Here is a 21685-nt window from a genome sequence, read left to right on the forward strand (position 1 = left end):
GGGGTCAGCCTCTGCACGTGCGGCCAGGGTCGCCGGCCGGGTCACCCACCCGGTGGTCAGGCCGCGGGACAGGCAGCGCGGCCTCCTCCCCTCCTGGAGCCCAGTAGCTATTCCAATATCCGAAAATTCAAGTTTCGGACAATGTCCGAAAATTATGATGGGCTGACATTTTGGGGGCAAAGGGCCATCGTTAAGGCAGAACAGCACCACAACATCTGAAAAGGCCTACCAACAGCATCACAGCCATGCCATCCCCACCGCGCACGCTCCGATGGCCTCAGCGGAGCCCGCGGCGGGCGGCCGGCTGGTCCCCAGGTGCCCCGCTTACCCGTGTGGATGAGCTTGTGTGTCTCCATCGTGTTTCTCTCACTGAAGGTTTTTCCGCACAGTTCGCACATGAAATCTTTAATCCCTGCAGAAAAAGGCACACTTAATTTCACGTTTCACGAGGGTTTTAACTACACACAGAAGCTGTCTCGTCCCTGACACATTTCTGCTTTTGCAGAAGCTGCACGGGAGGTAAATTACCAGGAGAGAGCAGACAGTAAGTGTTCATTCCCACACGCGACCGGCACACTGTGGCTTGAAAGCTACCCTATGGCTGGCACCCAGGCGAGCTCCTTCCGCAGAAGGGGTGACAAGGACAGTTTCAGCCCGAGGCCCTCAGACTGCCACAGTCTCAGCAGAATCCGATTCAATGAGCTTACTCTGCACAGCTCGCGACCAGGGAAGGCAGGGCCACGTTTATGACACGTTTAAGGCTTCCGCCCGCTTCACTCCAGTCCTGAGTGTTCAGATCAGTCGCTCGGTCTGGGGTGACCACCTTGCCTGCCTGCAACCCGCCCAGGAAGCATCCAGGCATCGATCGCACTGTTTCTCTCCCCAAACTGACAAGAAAGTGGTCCTTAGAACGCCTTTTAAATAAAGGTTTCCCCCCAAGTGGAAAACTAGGTAAGTGATTTTCAGGGTCCACTCATCTTGGACTTATCTTGGCCCTGTATTCGGCGAACCCCTCGTATGCTCACTGTGGCTTTTGGAGGCCAGAGGCCACTACAGCCCAGCAGGTGCAGTGTTGTGAGACCCGAGAGGTGGTGCAGGACTCAGTCCCGGGGGAGAATGCTTCCCAGAAAAGGGGAAGTGAAACGGATGAGTTTCCCCAGGAAGAGAAGGGCAGCACACTTTTGTGAAAGCCCAGTGCCCTGGGGGCTGGCACTCCAGGGGGACCCAAAGCAGACCTGCGTGGTGGCCTGGACAGCCCTGGGGGCAGTGAGAGAGGTGGGCGCACAGGTGAGCTGGGCCAGGCAGTGGCAGGACTCAGGTGCGTTTTAGGGAGAACACGGAACCAACCAGAGGCTCCTACCAGAAACTTGAGACACAACTCCATCACCCAGGGATAACCGTCTCTCACTCCGCTGTCGATCTTAATCCACTTATACACACACGTTCATCCACACACAAATGTTTTATAAGACAATGAACTCATTTGTTGTAGAGGCTGGTTTCTCTCCCACTGGACCACGAACGTCTGCGTAACTTAACATACGATTCCATCACTTGCAGGGGTGCACTGTCCCTCATGGTGAACACACCATAATTTAGCCACTGCCCTACTGATGGACACACCCAGACGACAGGATGACCGGCGTGTACACACGCCCCGGGCCCTCGTCTGATGGTTTCTCCCTCACACGCTCCTGCAGGGCGACGGCTGAGTGGGTGGGAAGGCGTTGAGGACAGCTAGCTGGGCGGTAACCCGAGCTCCGTGAGGCCGCACAAGGATGGAGGGCGCTTGCAGGGACCGGGAGCTTCTGAGAAACCGGCCACCTAAGCAACCCACCTCCGAGAGCTCAGTCAGGAAGCCCGGGGCGTGCTGGGGGCTAAAGGCCGCGAGGGGCAGCGGCGGCGCTTCCCCGAGCTGCGCCTGCACCGCTGGCCTGGTCCCTCCGCGAGGGCGCCGCGGCCGGGGCTGACTCACCCGTGTGCCGCTTGTAGTGCTTGAGCATGTTGACCTTCTGCGCGAACTTGCGGTGGCACTCCCTGCACTCGTACTCCTTGATGCCCTTGTGCAGTTTCATGTGGTGGCGCAGCGCGTGCTTGGTCTTCATGCCTGCGGACGGAGCGCGGCGGCTCTTCGAGGGCCCCAGCCCTGCCACGGACCCCAGCCCTGCCACGGACCCCAGCGGCGCACGTGCCCCGCCCCCTCGCCCCGGCACACACAGGTCGGGGTGAGAGCAAGGAGGGACAGGGCGCGGGGGCTCGTCTCCGAGAGGGCCCCCTCCACCCGCCGTGAGGCGGGCCACGTGTCCTCGGAGGCCACTTCCAGACAGCCCGTCTCGGCGGGCGCCCGCCCAGCCTGCACGGTCAGCGCTCCCAGCAACAGGAGCTGCGGGTAGCCGTGCCCATCTAACCACTGTGACCCAACTGACTCAGCTGGTAGGCGGCTCCAAGTCTCCTGAAGTCCAATGTTGATCTTGGTGATGTAAGTGTTAATTAAGATTAGATACTTAAAGGTCCAAACACAGACTTTCCATCTACCTTCAGGTTAATGTAACAAAGTCAACACTGGCGGAAAGGAGTGAAATATGCTAAAACCTCCCTAACTCAGGCGCTGAAGAAGGAAAGACCCTGGTTTAGGGTTTGAATCAGTGGTGGAGGGTCTTAGGCCAGGAGACCCACCAGGTGGGCAGTGCTGGACAGGAAGGGGGGCTGCAGGGTCTGTGGGCAAAGGGCGCCTGGGGGGCGGCCTTAGCATCTCATGGTGCGTGAAGTGTTTTGAACAAATCTTCCTGTGTACCCTCGGCTACTAGTGCTATACGTGGAAACCCACCAGGCACGGCACAGGGGTCTCTGCTGCCAGGTGATGGGACTCTCATTACTTCTACAGCTTCCCATTTGAATAGGACCCGGTCAGGTCCAGAATTTGGGGGGAAAATGTAAAGTACTGACAATAAGAAGGGCATTTCCTGCAACATCACTTGGAATGATAAAAGACTGCACAGCAAAAACCCCTGAAGATATAAATGAAAGGGTCTGGTTGTAGGAATCCACAGGATGGAATCCTGTCAAGGTTTTGAGGGGAAAATTAGGGCCATATTTGCCTGATATGAAAAGGTCACCACAATGGATATGGAAGTAAATAAAAAGTAAGGGATGGAAAGAACAGGTAAGCACAAGCATCTGCTTGTATGTGCCAGTGATCATAATATGAAAGTAAAATGACCACTGATAGTTTAGGATTATGGAAAATAAATACGGTAACCCAAGTGTTAACACCTGCATTATATTTAAAGTATTCAGAAGTCATGAAAGAAATCATGAAACTAAACATTAAATACACTTCAGATATAAAAATGTATATAACACAAGATGTGCCACGGACCTCAGCGCCCACCCTGGGCGCCCCTCCCTGACCTGCCAGGGCTCACTGAACAACACTCAGGTCTCAGGGGTGGTTGCCCCCTGCCCAGCTGGGTGGACGGCCCACCACACCTGTCTACCTACAACCCTTCCCACCTCTAACTGGCTCTAGCTCTGTGGGAAAGGGGCTGGACTTGCTGCAGCAAAGACGGGGGCTGCAGCTGGAGCTCCAGCCAGCAGGGCCAGTGCTGACATGCGTGGAAACTTCTAGAAATGTCGGTGCACAACAATCAAATGCTGCTTTTGAAGGGTATAACTGAGGTCCGAGGTGGGAATAACTTTACTTTGCATATCCATTTGTGTCAAAAAAATTTTTTTTTTGGTTTTTGGCCTGGGTTACTTTTTCAATAAAACAATCTACACGCTGCACACAGACCCTCACAGCAAGGCAGATGAACTTGACCAGTCCCATATCTGAAGGAGGGCGGCACTGCCGCTCTCCACCACACAGAACACTGGCGGCCACTTGAAAGCACCAAAGATCTGCTGCCCCAAGTCTTCCTGACAGTTCTGGTTTGTTTTCAAACAGAAATGAGTTAAAATTTTACCATGGACCGCGATGACCTTTTTTCCCTCATCCTGCTTACTGATGGGAGAGATTTTATTAATGGACTTAGTATCATTTAGCCCGTCTCACCTGAGTCAAGGAAGGGTCACAGTCATCACTGATGGCGGTGCTCACTGTGCACAGCTGGCCCTACTTGGCGGCCCCAGTCGGCAGTGAGGGCTTTGCACCTGCGCTCAGGCACGTGAGGGCCCTCAGATTATTCTGTACTTCACAGGGTTCTGGGTTGCACTCTTTCCCTACTTTTAAAACGATTTGCTTGTGCTTTGATTTCACCCCATCTCCCTGCCTTTGGACGGCTTTATTTTTCTCGCTGATCTCTTCGGGTCTTACCTTTCTTGAGTAAATGACTCGGGTCTGGGCGACCCCCCCCCCCCCCGCCGTGTGGCCTGGCCGCCCCTCCTGCCTGACGGCCATGTCCCCCCCACCTCCATGCACCCGCTCTCGCCTTCGCCCCTCCCTCCCCCTCCCCCCACACTGAGCACACAGCCCGGGTCCCCCCCACCTGCCCTCACCTTTCCCACACTCTGCGCACAGGTACTCTCGTATGTTGTCATGCACGCGCATGTGCTCCTTCAGCATGTCCTTCCTGGCAAAGGACTTCCCACACTGCTCGCAGGCGTGGCTTTTCACACCTACAGACAAACAGGTCAGACTTTCACAGCAGGAGATCCGCACCCACGGTCACCGCGTGACGGCAGTGACGGGAGAAGTGCGGCCCCACGCCTGCAGTTGGAGCAGTGCCCGCTGAGCCCTCCTTCCCCGGTCTCCGCGGGGACCCAGAGGGGGGAGCGGTGGCAAAGACGGACAGAGAAGCGCCGGCAGGGAGGCAAGATGACCGCTGGGCAGGATGCAGCCCGGGCCCCTGTGTCCTCCCAGGCACGGCTACCTGTGTGGATAAGTTTGTGCCGCTCCAAGTTTCCGATGCTGTTGAAGATACGCCCGCAGATCTCACATGGGTGGATGTACCTGAAACCAGGCACAGGCTCAGGACGCCCCGCACAGCCTCCCGGGGCCGTCAGCGGCCGAGTGCACCTGCCTGAGCGCCTCTATCGGCAGGTGGGGCATAAAAGGTGCTGGGCGGGGGACAAGGGACCCAGAGACTTCAGCCTCCATCTGGGCTGAATCGTCCCCCCCAAAATTCACACGTTGGTGTCCTGATTCCCAGCACTGCAGAACGCGACGGTGCTTGGAGATGGGGGTCGTCACAGAGGGGCTAAGTTAAAACTGAGGTCCTCACGACAGGCCCGAATCCAGCATGACTGGTGCCCTTATAAACAGGGACACAGAGACACGCACTGAGGGAAGACCACGAGGACACAGGGAGAAGATGGCATCCACACGCCAAGGAGAGAGCCTGGGACAGATGCTCCCTCACGGTCACAGGAGGAAGCAGATCTGCTGCATCTAGAACGTCCGGCCTTCAGCACTGAGATAATACATTTCTGCTGTTCGAGCGGCCCAGTCGGCAGCCCGAGCAGACTACTCGGCTCTAAGCAGGGCTGTTGCCTGACTTGCTTGGACACACAGCGCTAATTACGGGCTGTAGCCAGAAGCGGGACTGACATTCACGAAACCTAATTACTGCGGGGCAAAGGGGCTCTGGTCGTATGGAGGCAGGGCTGCAACGTGGCCCACTGTGCCGGGGGTCTGGGAAGGCGTGCAACCTGGGAGACGCCTGAGGACCCACGAAGGAGCGAGGCCAGTGCCTCCCCCAGACCCGCCCAGGGCCCCCGAAGGAGGGAGAACTTGCTCTACGCTCCAGACGGCTGATTTGGGCACCTGCCTCTCTGCAAGGAAGCCAGCCCTCCCTCCGCACCACCCTAGACCAGGGAGCCCCTGCCCGGGGGGGGCCTCACTTCTGCACGTTGGGGTCAGGCAGGTTCTCGCGGTGGATGACCATGTGGGCGTGGTAGGTGGCCTTCAGGGCGAAGCGCCGATGGCAGGTGCTGCAGCCGTAGCCCTTCTCCTTGTGCACCTCCATGATGTGCTTCAGGTACTCCTTCCCGCGGCCGAAGGTGAGCTGTGGACACGCACACTGCTCTCGTGCGCACGCAGCCCGGATCCCCGCGGCCAACGCTGCGCTGCCGCCACCCAGGCGCCCTGGACGCCGGAGAGAGCCCGCTTCCCAGCAGGAGAGGGGGGACTCCCGAGAGCAGGGCCAGCGGTGGGCAAAATCATGAAGCGGGGGGAGCACAGGAAGCAGATTCCGGTCCTCCTGGACCTGCCGGCAGGTCCCGCGCCCCCCACCCCCCCCAGCCAGCTTCCAGAACGCCCCTCCTCTCCGCCCACCTGACCCCATCTCTCCCCCAAGCCTGAAGGCCCTGACAGGTGCACGTTCAGGTGCTGTGCCGAGCCCACGGGTGTGAACGCCCAGGGAGAACGCAGGGACCTGCTCGGCCGTGGTGAACCACAGCTCCCAGAGCAGTGAAGCCGTACAGCAAAACTGCTGAAAACTCACCGCACCCCCAGCCTCTAAGCAAGGGTCCCTGCCGTGTGGGGGGCAGGCGGAGGACAGAGGAGCCCTGGCCTGCACCCACCTTCGTGGACACGGATCCCCACCGGTCAGCCACACAGGCACGTGTGGACCACACTGATTCTGAGACAGTGGTCCCCTGATGGTGGTGAGACCCGTATCCAACATCCCTGAGATGCGACAAGACCTGGGGCGCCTTCCGGGACATCTGTGAGGTGCCCCCCCAATGCCAGAGCCCTGCAGCCCCAGGGCCGGAAGGCTGCAGGTCCAGTTACCTGACACCTTTTGCAGCTGTACTTGTGAGGCTCCGAGTCTGCGCTCTCGTCGGAAGTACCATCGTTTTCTTCCGAGGAGATCCCGATCTTGCCGATGAACTCCTCCCTCTGCTGGTCGTCCATCAGCGCGATGTCCTGGCAAACAGTCACCGCGTCCAATTTCTGACACGCTTGGCGCGAGCTTTAACCGGGGATTTGTAGGCCGGATGCAGAAACCGTGCCCTCGGGTCACCTGGGACACCCCACCCCCTGACGGTGGGGCCATCAGGCTTTGCTCACGTCCAGGCGACTGTGAACGCCAGGGCTGGAGCTGCTGGGAACAGTCACCGAGCTGGGACGCGCCTGGAGGGCGTGCTCTGCGTCCTCACGTGGGCCTCGTCACCACCGACCCCTCCCTCCTTTTCCCTGGATCGGCACTTCTTCCCCCGCCCAACCCCGCAGCCGTGACCCCGAATCCTCACTCCTCTCCCCACCACACCCACAAGCTCCCGTCTCACGTTCCTCAAAGGCAGGGAGGGAAGCAAATGCCCCCGTCCCCTCGACCCTCATTCTTCTCCCGGGAGGTGCCTAGCACGGAGGGGTTTTAACGCGAGCCCAGCAGGCGGGCTTCAGGAGACGCGGCAAGAAGACTCCAGAGCGCTCACCGGAAGAGCGGCAAGGTGGCCACGCTGACCACGAGGGCCGGCCCCGCCCCCCCGTGCAGCCCGGGAAGGGGGACGCTAGCCCACCTTGAAGTGGACGTGGATGTGATCCCGGAGCACGTCCACGCGGAAGAACCTGCGCCCGCAGATCTCACAGGTGTACTTCTTGTCGCCGTGCGTCAGCAGGTGTTTGTTCATGTTGCTCCTGCAGGAGAACACCTGTGGGGAGGAGAGCCGGCTCGGAGAAGCCTGGGGCCGTGCGTGCCCGGCCCACGGGGAGGCCGTAAGTGGGCACAAAAACCCAGCTTCCCTCCAGGGTTTGAGCTGCAGCAACTCCTCAGTGTTGGAGACACAAATAGTCACGTGGTGCTAGAAACCTGACCGTCTGACCGTTTAAATTGGTGCTTACATTATAGTACAGAATTAACCGTTGTCTAGTCTTCACCATAAACAGTATTCTGCTCAATTTCATTCAGCTCACTTAAATATTTCACTAGGATGGGGCCTACCAAGAAGGCTGTCACAGAAACAGCTGCAGTTTTCCGAAAGCGGATGTCAAGAGTTATGTCCTCAGTGGGTGTTCCGTATTTCATGCACAACTCACACCGCCTCCCCCAGTTTCTCAGCGCTTCCTGTCTAAAGTGATGAGTGTGGAGACTCGGTCATTCACCTAGTACTCATCCACTGGGTGTCCCCTCTGCTGCCCACAGGCCAGGTGCAGCTGTGCGTCCACCAGCAGAGCTCAGTGGACAAAACCAGCAGCAGAGATGACCCCCAGGGCCCGCACTGATCTGAGAGAACGGCCTGCGCCCCAGTGGCCGAGTGACCTGGAGAGCAGGCCTCCTTAGAGCTCAGCCCGACCACGCGTGGTCTCAGGAAGAGAACACGCCATGAACGAAAGGGACACGGTTCACGGGGAACAGAGGCTAATGCCTTCACGGACACTGCTTTTCAAGATCTGCAGGTGACTTGCGGCCAACAGCCCTGAGACCACAGCCCAGGGAGGCTGGGCGGGAAAAGGAGTCAGCAGGGCAGGAAGATGGGCCTCCAGGGAGGGATGGAGGTTGCAGGTGTCCCCCGGCATCTGTGTTCTCCAGGCAGATGGGGCTGGAGACGGGATACTTGGAAGCAATGAAGAATTCAGTTCTAGAGACATTCAGGCTCTGGTCATCTGCTCTTTTGCTGTGGAGGAAGGAGCTCAGCCTTGTCTCCCATCGGCCAGGATTTTCCACTAGTGCCACCCCGGCACGAACACTCCATCTCCAGCACCCCGAGCCATGTGCCACTGAGAGACCTTTCGCCTCTTGCCTGGCCCCTCCGTGAGTGTTCAGTGAACATTTCACAGAATAAAAGGTGTCTGAACGTCAGTCACACGGCTGGCTGGTTTCACGTACACCATCTCCCAGGGACATGGAAGGGACACGGTGCCACCACTCCTCAGAGCCGGTGGTCAGTGGGCAGAATGAGTGGGACACGTGAACACGGGGCAGCCTCCACCCACCCCTGCCTGGGAGCGGCCCGGCCTGGCCACCCGGGCTCAGGCGTGTGTTCCGTTACCCCAGCTCCACTCCCGCCTCCAGCCCCCAAACCCACACTAAGTCAGAGCCCCAGCGTGGAGCCCACAGGCCACGCTACCCTGCAGACCTGTTGCTTTGTGGTTTGAAAAAAATCAGGAAATTTCCCATAAAAACACGGGTTTCTGTGTTCTCTTGAAAAGGTCAAAAGATCCGGCAATGCTGCCACGTGCCAGCTGGCTGGGCCGAGTCACAGCTGGCCGTGCACCGGGCCTTCACTTCCGGTGGCTGCTGTCACTCCAGGACCACGTGGCTCACGTGGGCTGCGCGTGGCTGAGAACCTGGGAGAGCCGAGTCACGGGAGGTGAGCCTAAGGGAACGAGCAACCGCCCCTCCAGCCGAGACCAGGCGTTTGTGCGCAAAGACCACCGCCATCTCACGTGGTGAGCTGACGTGGCCTGGATGGCCGCGCCCGGACAGGGTTCCCTGTGCAGGGCTGACGCGGCCCGGGGCTGCTCGGATGGGGAGTGTACTCCGGACGTTTAGGGCCTGCTGAGGAGTCAATGCCCTCTGACGGCCAGCCCGACACCCCGGACAGATCTGCTCGCTCGGGGCACTGGCATCCGTGGACTGGGCACAGAGTATGCGGCTGTGGCTCCGTCAGTCTCTCACCGGGAAATGCTGCGGGGGGACCAGTGCTGGCCAGGAAAATAAACCCGGACGTCCCGTCTCCGCCAGAGGCATGTGGCTCGGGGCGCTGGAGGTGGAGTGTTCGTGCCGGGGTGGCACTAGTGGAAAATCGTGGCCGAAGGGAGACAAGGCTGAGCTCCTTCCTCCACAGCAGGAGAGCAGATGACCAGAGCACCAAGTGAGGGGACGCCGCGGCTCGGGACACCAAGTACCCACTCGACCTTAACCTTCCCCCGCCCCCGCCACACGCAGTGCATAGAGCTCTGAGCCTTCCCATAAGAAAAGGTGAGCTGTGTCCGGGCCCCGGCCCCAGCCTGCGTTACCTTGCCGCACACCGGGCACCCCGAAGGCTCCTTCCTGTAGCGCACCAGGTTCTCGGCACCGCCGGCCTCCGCGTCTTCCCTCTTCACCCGCCGCACTCCTGAAACGCCCCGCCCCCCGGCCGAGAGAGTCAGTACACAGGAGACCTTCCCGCATCAGCCAGGGTCACCTCCAGCTGATGGAGGACAGGGCTGCCCACGGGTGGGACAAAGGAGCGAGCGGGTCACTCGTCCATGACGCACCGGCGCTCCGACACGCGACCCGGGAGGGAGGGCAGGCGGCCCGCACCACCGACTCCGGAACCCGGGCCGCACCTGAAACTTGGAAATCCAAGGGCAGCAAGTGTCCTGAGCTTTCCACGCAGGAGTCAGAATGAGCTACTGGTAAGGGAGGTATCTGTGCTCAATCTGAAGCTCAAGGGACAGGTGGGGTTCTCAGAGGCGTCTGTGCGTAGGAGGGCATTTTTATTAAAAAGATACTAATATTCATCCTTCAGATTAAATCAGCCCAGTAAGGATCAAGGTAAAAAGTCAGAAAATAATAAATTTCTATGGTTTTAAGGCAAAAGTGATCATAATTGGGATCAAAACAGACTTAGAAGTTCTCAGGAAACAGGGAATCTCTGAATAAAAGAAAGAGAGAAGTTCCTTCCCACGGTCTCTCTCTACACCACTGACCCGTCCTTCTGGGACATTCCTGCACAGCTGGGCTCAAGAACGGCCAGCTCGCTGGCCTGGAGACAAGTACGTGACTCCCCAGAAAGCCCCCAGCGGCGTAAAGCACACAGGTCTGTACTGGGCGTGGATTACGCTTCAGTGTAGAGGGAAAAACCATGGAACGGCCACACAGCATTCGCTCATTCCCGAGGAAAATGATCTGAGTGCGTCAGCTGTAAAATGTTGTAAGATAAAGTTGTAAGATGCAACCCACGTATCTGTCAATCAGGAAACACCTGACTTCCGGCAGTAATGGCGGCACTTACGGGCCCGCCTGGGGCTTTATCATCAGGGTCCAGTTCAACCAGCCCAGCAGGTCGGCACAATGGCCATCCCCACAACACAGGTGAGGACACTGAGGCCCAGCAGCATGACCAAGGCCACCCGGCCACTAAGTGGACACCAGGCGCTAAGTGCAGCACTGGATCACAGAGGGAAGGGGGTGGAGCTTATGAACCCACGTGAAGAAGGGCCAGGTAAAAAGGCAGAGTGCAAAGGTGACGCAGGACGTGACCTGACTCCAGGCTTGTTTTAAAAGCCACGAAGACACGTGTACACGCACAGCTGCATGCAATGGTCAGACTTCGCGTACAACTTCGTTTTCTGACCTTTTCCCCCCGACAAGCGTATACTTCATTTTCAATTCTTTGTCAAACGATTTTGTTTTCAAACTTTTATAACAAGGTGCTCTGGTCAGTGCGTGCTTCTTACAGAGGCTGGTCAGCAAGAGGGCAGTGGGTTTTAGGGTAAAAAACTAAAATGTCAAGATCACTAAAACTAAAATGCTATTTTGAAAGAGGGTCTGTCTGAGCAGAGGGTCTTTGAGAAAGCCTCCCAGGTAGGGTAGGTGCTCAGGACACACCTGTGGCCCAAGGTCCCGGTCTCTCTCTTCTCTCAGGGCCCCTGCCTTCCCCTGCACAGCTCAGGGTCTGCCCTGTGGGGTCGCCCGCAACCCCACCTCATCCCTCACTGTGCTGCCTCCCACCTTCCCCCCCATTAGCGACCCCACTGAAGTCCACCTTTCTCCTGCGCTGGCCTCTCGTAAACCCACCACACGACAGGCAGCCCTCAGGCACCCCAAGCCCACCGCAAATGGCGAGGGTCATCGGGGGTCCCTGGGGAAACAGGAACAAGGGCAGAATCACTCACGGCCCCAAACAGCCTCCGCCTGAAACGTTCCGTCCCACGCACACGGCTGAGAGTGCACCACACCCCGTGTGACATTTCATACACTGCTTTCCTCCTACTTTCGTATGGAAAGCATTTTCTCACAATATTAAGCTCTCTGAAAACAAAAAGATTTTGGTGACTGATAAAATTCAGTCCTACAAAGAGTCTGGTTTTCCTAACTTTCCCGCTGCGGAGCGTTTGGGGCGTTTCCAACCGTTCCCACTCGCACGTGATGCTCTAATCCCCCATCAGGACCTCTGGATGCCTGAGCCAATTCCCGTCAGGTGGTGCCTCGCCAACAGGCGCCCACAGAGACGGGGCCAGCGTGAGCCCCGCCCCCTCCCCGGCAGGCGCATTCACCTTCCAGGTGCCTCCTCTGGTGGTCCAGCATGACGTCCTTGCGGTAGAACATTTTGTTGCAGACTTCACAGGCAAACTTCTTGTCCCCATGCTTCTTCTTGTGCTTGGAAAGGTTGCTGTTGGTGGAGAAGAATCTGAAACACATCTCACATTGGAACGTCTTATCATCTGTCGAGGAAGCAGGGAAACACACAGCAACTTTTAGGTACATGACACCGACTACAGGCTCAACATCATGGCCGTGGGACCGGCAACGAGGCACAGGAGGAGGGTGGGGCCAGGAAACAGCACCACCTGAGCCGACGAAGCCCCCTGCCAAGCCAGGCCTGAGCAGCGTGCAGAGCAAACAGGTAGCTCACCTCCTTCCTCCCTGGCGCCACAAGCCTCCCACAGCATCTGGGGACTCGTGGCAAGGAAAGCGGCTGGACCACAGCTGTCCTTGGCCCTCACCCCCTCACCCAACCTGACCGCGGCGCCGGCCCCTCCTTCCCGCAGCGTCAGATAAGCGGCCTCCTGCCCCGCCCCACCGCTCCTCCGAAGTCCACCCATCGCCTGCCCCTCCCCTCCCACGTGCCCTCCACAGGCTCCTCCCCCATCGCACAAAGACATCCCCAATGTCTCCCACCTGTAAACAAAACCGTCTGGTCCCTAGGTCACCTTTGGGAGAAGTGCACCCACCCCCAGCAAACACCCCCTCCCCACACTGAAGCCTTCAGAGATACCCACAGCCCGGTGTCCCTCCCCAGTCCCTCCCCAAAGGTGGCCAGACTGCCCCACCAGGGCCTCGGACAGGCCCCACCTGCTCTCTCCCTCCAGGTGCCCAAGGCAGACCCTGGGGTGTCCTGTCCCCTCCCCCCAGGCCCGGGGGGTCTGCCCCCCATGAGCACAAGCACAGGGGCCATCAGGGCATCTGCCCCGCCCCGGCACCTCTCCAGCTGTCTGCCTTGGCCCCAGCCACCCGGCCTCCGCCCCTGGTTTAGGGGGTCTCGGGGCCTTGGTTAGCGCTCTCCACTCAGACTTGTCCTCTGCCCTCAACCCCACCACGCCCACCCTGCTCCTGCCAGGACACGTTAACTGCCCACGGGTCCGTCACCTACGCCAGCCCCGAAAGTCAGCCCTCACTGCCCACGGCCGTCCTGCAGCACCGGGAACACCGTCCCGTGTCACCTGAGCGGGTGGGCATGACAGCGTGCGTCCCCCTCCAGAGCGAGGGCCTGAGGTCACACCGTGTCACCCTCATTTCTGGGCTTTTGGCTAAAGCCCACTGACTTCCCATAGTCAGCAAATGTTTGCTGAATGCGCCAATCCCGGAGGCCGGAGCCAAGTTTCGTTTTCTACAGTGACTGATCGCGGTCCTCACTCTGCTGCACAGCGGACTCCCATGTCCGGGAATCGCAGCCTGGGCGCTGCTGACACTCTGGCCGGATCGCTGCGGGAGGCTGTCCTGTGCCCTGTACGTTGGGCAGCATCCCCCGGGCAGCTGTTCCAACCAAACCGGCTCCAGACTCTGCCCAGCGTCCCCGGGGACTCAGGCCTCAGCAGTTTAACTTCTGCCAGGTGGACCCCGATGTGCAGCCCCAGGTGGAGGCCCCGGGGTATCCACACTCCCCTGTACACACGTGTGTGTGTGTGTGGCACCTGTGCTTATCATGCAGACATTTCCATGCTGATTTTAGTGGTTACATAATTTTCCACCCAGTTCATACATCGTAATTTACTCCATCTTTTTTTTTTTTTGCAGTACGCGGGCCTCTCACTGTTGTGGCCTCTCCCGCTGCGGAGCACAGGCTCCGGACGCGCAGGCTCAGCGGCCATGGCTCACGGGCCCAGCCGCTCCGCGGCATGTGGGATCTTCCCGGACCGGGGCACGAACCCGCGTCCCCTGCATCGGCAGGCGGACTCTCAACGACTGCGCCACCAGGGAAGCCCTACTTCATCATTTCTGATATTGTAGGTAATGTAATGATGCTCTTCCTACTAGATGTCCTCGGCATGGATCCTTAGGAATGAGACCACCAGAGATGAGGGCATCTGCCATCCTGCTCTGCTCATCAGAGATGAAGGGCCGCGCCTTACAGGGCCGTTCCATGGGATCACTGGACACCCCGCCCACTCTGGGCCTGCTAAACCACACAGGTAAGCCTCCCTCCTGGGCAGGTGGCCCACACGCCCAGGAACCCGACAGCCGTGGAAGGTGCAGCGCGGCCCTTGGACTTTCGCTTCTTCTCTCTAACGGGTCGAGTCCCTCCCAGCGTATGGAGAGGACCCACCTCTAACCATCCCCAACAGCTCCGGTGTGGCCTTCGCCGGGTGACAGCAGAGCTGGAGCAGCTGTCTGGGCCAGGCTGTCACCACGGTGGCTTTTCCTGCCATGGCGTCCACATGTCACCAGTTCAGGAATCCAGGCAGGTGCTGGACGACAACCTTCTCGCCCCTCCCCCCCATAATCCCTGCTGCCCTCGAGGCCTACACTCATGTTTTAGCAAAATGCAGTAACTGAGAACAAACACCTGTTATGTGGTGGATGGTCAGGCCTCTCAGCATGGCTGTGCCCCGCTCTGTCTGCCCCCTGCCCAGCCAGTGCCCGCCTCACCTCTACACGCTCCCCTGTACTGCTCGCCCCCTGCCCCAGCTGGTGACTGTCTAATCCTCAGGCCAGAAGGCTCTGCCTTTCTGCTAGTTCATTAAAGGGAGACACCTGCCCTGCTGGTGGTCCTTGACCTGAGGGGAGGGGAGGGGTGTGCCCCAGCCGCTGGTTTCCCTGGTAACTGATGAGCCAACCTGATGTCAGTTGCCCCTATAAGGGCAGCCTCCTTCTCCCCTGAGGGGGGAAGATCTCTGCCTGACGTGCTGCCTGCCCTCTGCACGTGGCGGGGTGCGGCTTCAGGACCTTTGTTTCGGACGTGTAAGGTTCCCCCGTCCAATAAACCATTGATGTCTCTGTCGCTGTCTCTGGGCTCTTTCTTTGGTCTCGAGGTTGGGCAGCTCCAAGGCTTGCAGGCCTGGGGGTGCAGCCCAACACGTGGGCTCCGGTGGAGGAGGGGGCACAGGGTCACCCGGAGGCGGGACAGGGGATTTCCAGGGAGACCCTGTCTTGCCTGAGGGCCTAGACATGAGCCTCTGCTCTCCTCCAGCTCCCTCAGGAAGGTCGAGGGCAGACGAGGGCCACCTCACACCCAGGACAGGCCCTGCTGACTGAAAGCTTGAGAAAAAGCCCAGCAGACCCATCATTTCAAACCTCACACAAATCCCTGACTTCAATGGTCTACGGAAGACACATTCTCCTAACGTGAACACTATTATAAGAAAGTACAACAGCCTGCAAATAATATATTACACAAATGACCTCAGCTCCCAGGTTTATCCTTTGTCTTCCATCCAAAACTTCTGACCTTTGAAATTGTGGAGAAACTGCATTTCAATTCATTGCTGCTCTGTTAACTTCTATATAACGAAGACAGACAAACGTCTGGTTTAACAGAACTTTTTGCTGACATGTAGCAACTGCTGCTTTGACTTAGTACCTTCTGTTTCATTTGTGTCCAGAGAAATAAAGATAAAAAGAAGAGAACTTCTCTGCCTCAGCCTCCAGCGGGCCTCAGCAAACACCCGGGCTGGGACAGGGGCATCACGCTCCGCTCTGATGCCCACCCACTGAGCTCGTGCAGAACCGAGCGTGGCCTCGTGGAGCGCCATCCTGCCCGGCGATAAGCACAGCTCGAGGGTCCTCTGACTGATACGGCATCAAGACTGGTGGATTTTCCCCGGGTTTTGGGAACACCTGGGCTGCGGAATGCAGGTGGTGTAGCCCCTGGAAGCGCACCCGGAAGCTTCCAAGGCCACTTCATGCTGTGACTGATGCGGGGCAGCTGGAGCTCAGGTGAGACAAGACTCACCTGCCACTCAGAAAAGCCCCGCCCTGGGAGCGAGGCTCTGTGGACGGAGGAAACCAGCCGCAGTTTCCAACAGGAGCCCTCAAAGCGGAACAAGCAGATGAACCAAATGAAGGGACACTGCAGAGGCTGCAGGAGCGGGTGCTGGCCACCGGCAGGGAGGGGCAGTGGCGATTTAGGTGACGGGGTAAGGGTGCCCTGAGATGCGGGCCGGCCCCCCGGCACCCTAACGAGAACCAGCACAGAGATACAGAGTGACCGGTGACACACACAGAGGGCTCGACAGGAAGGGGGTTCGGAATCAAAGGTTAACCTGGCAGGTCTCTAAGCCGACTGCCACTGGTACCCACCCCCCAGGTGTGCGACGATGCCTAGAAGAGGGGGCCGAAAAGACGACAGCGACCCTCCGCCAACCCCATCCTCCCTGGGTGGGAACGCAGCCGCCCGCCTTCCCCCACGGGGCACAGGGCAAAGAGCCGCGGGGACAGGACACGGGCCTCCCCTGCCGGCTGGGCTCCTGCACAGCCGTCCCCTGGCCGTCCACGGGGATTTACACATCGCGTACACTAGCCAGCTGCGCGCTCGGCCAGACACGGGGCCTGAGACCCTCGGCCAGGCCCAGAGACCCGTCCCGGCCGCCGGCTGGCCCAAGCACGCCGGCTTCAGCTGCACGCAAGCAGACGAGGGTCCGTGTCACGAGTGGGGACTGGGGACAGCGGCAGGCTCAGCGGAGGCCGGTGTGTGCGAGGGAGCAGCAAGGCCCTCACCTGGACCCAGGCGGGGTCCTCGGAGGGAGGGGAGCGGATGGCTGAGGAAGCTCCTGCCGAGAGCGAGGCGGAAGCCCAGCCCTCCAGCCGCGACCCCATCTCTTCAAGGACTTCTCACCGGGTCCCAGAGCAACCCTACCACTCACCATCCTCGGCGACGACGAAACCCCCCTGCTTCACCACAGGCTCAACTGTGGGCCATATGTGGCTGCTTCGGAGGAATAACAGGATGTGAAATAAATCCCCTTTTAAAGGGAAAGTTTCGGTCTCTTGAGAGTAAGTAACAGCTGCTTGAAGCACCCCGAACGGAGGGGAAGGTTACAGGTGAGGACACCTGTTAAATCCACCTTCACCCTCTGCCGGAACACCTGGTCCCCACCCCGCCAGGTACCCGCGCCTCAGCGCCGGGCGGGGCCCCTCACCTGTCCGGCAGTTGTGAAACTCCAGCGCGCTCTGGATGCGGAAGGTCTTCTCGCAGGTGCCGCACCGGTACCTGTACTCGCTGTCGACCTGGTGGGGCGGGGCGGGAAGCGGGGGCAGCTGGGACGCGCCCCCTCAGGGAGCGGGCCCTTCCCCCCGCTACCCTCCTGCCCAGCGTAGAGCGTGAGCCCTGTCTGGCCGTGCCCCTGCCCTGAAAGGGAGCCCCGCGCCCGGGTGAGCTCGCTGCCCACGCGGGCCTCTCGCTTGGCCCGAGCCCTGGTGGCGCCCACCTACCCACCTGGGCCGCTCCGGCTCCCGCTGCCCCCACCCCGTGACTCCTTCATCAGCGCCAACGGGCTGCTCTCCTCCGTCACTGGACGGCAGCGCTCCTTCACCCACCTCGTTCCTGCTGTGCTTGTAGGAGACGTGCTGCTTTAGGCTCTCCTTGCGGCTGAACAGCTTGGTGCACTCCTCGCATTTAAACAGCTTGTCGCCTAAGGGACGAGCAGGGACAAGCCGCGCGCCACTGCTCCAGGCGCCCTGAGGCCACACGCCCGCCTGGGGCGCGCCGCCCGGCTCCCAGCCGCCCGGCGCCGACGTCGCGGGGACTCACCGTGGGAGCGCACGTGCCTGCTGAGGTTGCTGCTGTTCTGGAAGACCTTGCTGCAGATGCTGCACTGGTAGACCCGCCTGTGCTCCCCCAGCTGCCGCACCAGCTTCCGCCGGATACCGTGGCGGCTCGAGAGAATCAGGCTCCTCTTGAGGGTGATGCTGCCGCTCTGATGGTGCGGGAACCTGCTGGGTTAGACACACCAGCCGGTGAGACCGGTGGGAGACAGGGCGGTCGGAGAAAAAAGTTCAAGGTCACAGTCACCTTGGAGAGAGGCCCTGGCAAATCCTCCTAGCCGGACACGAGAGCGGGGGGCCGTGCTCAGGCGCACCCCTGCAGCTTTGGGGCACCTGGAAGGGACAGACACGCTGAACGCGCAGTGCCACCTGTTAGCTTTTCCCGTACCGGCCACTCAGCTCCCTGGGCGTTAACTCCGGCCACCGGGAAGCCTGGAGCTCAGTTTGTGTGCCGACCGGAGTAACCATAACTGTTCTCTTTTTTTTCACTTGCCTCTACGCTGTTTCATATTTTTCCCGAACCTGATTTTTCAAACTTCTTCTCCCTATGAAATGTGTTTCTGACGGTAAGTTACCGAAACCCTCTGGGCAATAAGATGGAGTATAAATAAGTAGGTCAGGTTCACCATTTCTGACATTGCTCTGCTCTGTTTTCAGTTTTTCCACGGCTTCCCGAACCCTAAAGGACCAGGCGCGTTTTGGCCTCGTGGGAAAAGGGCTGGAAAAAAATACTGCCACCAGCTTATTCAACTCCAGGGCGAAAAACTGCCTAAGAATAATAACTAAAATACAAACGTTTTCCTCGTTCATAAAAAGTGGAAACACACAGAGCAAGGTGTTAAATTTACAGAAATTTAAATACAAACTGTCCTATCATAGCAGCATTTGTTCACAGCAGCCAAGGCAGAAGCAACACAAGTGTCCTTGATGGAAGAATGAATAAACAAAATGTGGTCCATCCCACATGATGGAATATTATTCTGCCTTAAAATGGAAGGACATTCCGACACCTGCTACAACACAGATGAACCTCGAGGGCGTCACGTTAAGTGAAATAAGCCAATCACAAAAAGACAAACACCGTGTGAGAACACTTATATGAAGCCCCTGGAGACACAGGTACCTCCTCTGAGCTCTTCACAGAGACAGAAGGCAGAATGGTGGGTGCCAGGGGCTGGGGAGGGGCTGATAGGAAGTCAGTGTTTTTCGTAAGTATGGAGTTTCAGTTTGGGGAAGATGAAAAAGTTCCAGAGATGGGTGGAAGGCTGCACTGCAAGGTGAATGTATTTAAAACCACCGAATCGTACACTTAAAAACGATTAAGATGGTAAATTGTGTACTATGTGTATTTTACTACCGTAAAAAATAGTTTTTAAAATTTTAAGCTATTTCACAGTGGATGCGCTATTAACCCCCTGGGCTCCAGAGCTCCTGCTGCTTCCCAAGCACATACGTTTCCTACAAGAAGTAAACCATCCCCTCTCATCCGGCCTTCCCTCTGGAATGGATTAGCCGCCACGGCGCCTTTGCCTGTGAAGCCGGGCCCACGCGCTGCTCTGGGACATACTTTGGCACTGAGCTCGCGTCGCTGGGGGTGGCGGCCAGCTTCCCCAGAACCAGCTCCATGATCCGTTCGTCCGGCGACGCAGCCACAGGCTCGACCTCGCTCATGATCTCTGCCACTTGTTCTGTGTGGAGGGGACAGGACAAGCCGTGTCATCACCAGGGCCGGGGATGGAACGCACCCGAACCAAGATGACAGGCCCGAGGGGCCACAGCCAGGCCAACGGGGCAGACACAGATCACAAGATTGACACGGGGGGAAAAAAACACAAAAAAACTAGCGATAGTTTAGAATCCACACATTTACCTGCAGATTTAGAAAAGCAAAATATTATTCTTAACTCAAAACTGGAGTTATAATCTGTGGTTAAGTCACGACACTATCTCAATCCCTTTCGTGCCACCTAAAACCGAAACACTTTGACATACGGTGGGACCTTATAACCTAGCTAATTCTGTCCTGACAGATTTGGAAATATTAATTTTTGTAATCACACAAGCCATCTTGAGTATGTTCGAAAGCAGATCATCATTTTGTACAAGAGTCAAATATCAAATAACCACAGTGACAGGGACCCAGGCCTGAACCTCTGGACAAGTGAAATACGGGGAGGTTACGAGAAAAGATGTAGCCACTTCACCTACTGTGGCGCCTTCCTAATGCAACTTAGAATTAGTGAAATAATCATTTAATAAGCTTTTCACCTCCTTCTCTACTTGTTTATAGAGAAGCAGGGAAACCGTCCAGGGGAAGTTTAAACCACTTCTCCTGAGAACATTATGTGAGGGCTGCTCCTCTGAATTCTCTTTAATTCCAAGAAAGGATAAAAATTTCTTCTCACTCTCGCAAAAGACATCCTGGGCTACGGCAGACGGCGAAAAGAAAAACTGCCCAGTGATCAGTAAGGAAGGTAGTGAGGGGACTCGCTAGTGTCTGAGCATCATGTCTGGTCCTTACGTGCGAGACCCGCCAGGAATCCTCTGGCACCAGGCACTTCTGGCAGAGGCCACGTGAGGGCCGAGGGGACATGGCATTTTGGGAATCCCACACCTGAGAATGAGGGCCCAAGGTCACTCCAAGCTCAACTGAGGCTACTGTACAGTCGGAGAACGGCTTTAGCCACGGCCTGGAAGCCAGCTGCACGACCGTCCACAGGGGACACGGGGGCAGACGGTGGGGCATCCACATGGTGGACCAACACGGCTCGGCAGCAAAGGAGAAGAGGCAGCGGGGACCCGGCTGTGGACGAGCCTCCCCTACACGCCGTGCGGGAGATGCCGGGCACAGAGACGGTGCCCAGGACGGGAACGCCAGTCCACGTGGAGACAAGCCGGGAAGCGGCTGGGGGGAACGGACATGCTCTCTGTCCTGACATCCGGCTACACAGGTGGACGCGCTTGTCAAAGGTCACAGCCAGCACAGCCTGCCAACCGCACTGCGAGTCGCCGTGCGCGAAGAGCTGCTTCAGCGAAAGAGAAGGGCTCTGTGCCGAGTTTTGCTACCCGGCATGGAGGCAACATGGCCTCAGGTCCCTCCCCATTCCCTTCACTGCTACCCCAGGAGCGGGACCAGCCTCACCTGCGGGCCCCTCCCCCTCACCTGCGGGCTCCTCGCCTTCCACGATAACTAGAGGCTGCTCTGGCTTGGATGCTTTGGGTTTTCTCCCCCTTCGAGGCTTTTTCTTCTGCTCTTTGGCGGCACTGACACTCTTGGGAACTGCGGGAGGCTCCCCCCGGGGCACGTCTGCTTCCTTCTCCGCCGCCGAATCCTGCTGGCCGGCTGGGGGGACGCTCCTGGATTGTTCCAAATGGCCCAACAGGTGCTCTGCAGGACAGGGGAGCAAAGGCATAAGGCAGGGCGTCCACTCCCAACCTCCATTTTGCTTGTTTTCAATTTTATTTGCTAACAGGGTGCCCTCTGCAGAGGCAAATAAACGTTATTTCTTCTGCCTTGAAAATGACAGCATTTCCACTGCACCAAACACAACCACCATTTTAAAAAGTCAGTCAGGCGACAGAAGCCGGGCAGTTTTGTAAACTCGCGTACAGTTTTGTAAAAACTAAAAGCCTGGGTGCGCGTGTGTGAGCAAAGAGAAACTGGAAGAACACAGGAAAAGGGTAACGTGGGTCTCTACGGTGACCTTACAGGCAACTTTTATATTCTTCTCAAAGCTCATTTAAGCTTTCTAATTTTTCTACGATGAATATATAATACAGTTATTTTAAAACGTAGCCTTTGAAGAGGCATAGTGATAAACATTCAATTCATA

At 58.0% G+C, this 21685-nt stretch overlaps 1 protein-coding gene across 3 annotated transcripts in view; it reads right to left on the reverse strand.

The window, feature by feature from the left end:
* Positions 1–21685, reverse strand: part of PRDM15 (PR/SET domain 15) — a 59411-nt gene that overhangs the window by 10793 nt on the left and 26933 nt on the right. For 2 of the 3 annotated variants that reach the window (XM_067739540.1, XM_067739539.1), the window contains exons 7-20: positions 21016–21240; positions 19420–19540; positions 17839–18023; positions 17625–17719; positions 17228–17315; positions 12146–12313; positions 9902–9999; positions 7462–7593; positions 6734–6868; positions 5842–6005; positions 4872–4951; positions 4498–4617; positions 1976–2107; positions 329–412 (exon numbers count right to left, since the gene is read on the reverse strand). In XM_067739540.1, coding sequence (XP_067595641.1) covers positions 329–412; positions 1976–2107; positions 4498–4617; positions 4872–4951; positions 5842–6005; positions 6734–6868; positions 7462–7593; positions 9902–9999; positions 12146–12313; positions 17228–17315; positions 17625–17719; positions 17839–18023; positions 19420–19540; positions 21016–21240 — 1827 coding nt within the window. The remainder of the gene's footprint in view (positions 1–328; positions 413–1975; positions 2108–4497; positions 4618–4871; positions 4952–5841; positions 6006–6733; positions 6869–7461; positions 7594–9901; positions 10000–12145; positions 12314–17227; positions 17316–17624; positions 17720–17838; positions 18024–19419; positions 19541–21015; positions 21241–21685) is intronic. The other variant, XM_067739538.1, reaches the window with a different exon arrangement.

This window comes from Pseudorca crassidens, chromosome 5, assembly GCF_039906515.1.
Source record: "Pseudorca crassidens isolate mPseCra1 chromosome 5, mPseCra1.hap1, whole genome shotgun sequence".
Lineage (NCBI taxonomy): Eukaryota > Metazoa > Chordata > Mammalia > Artiodactyla > Delphinidae > Pseudorca > Pseudorca crassidens.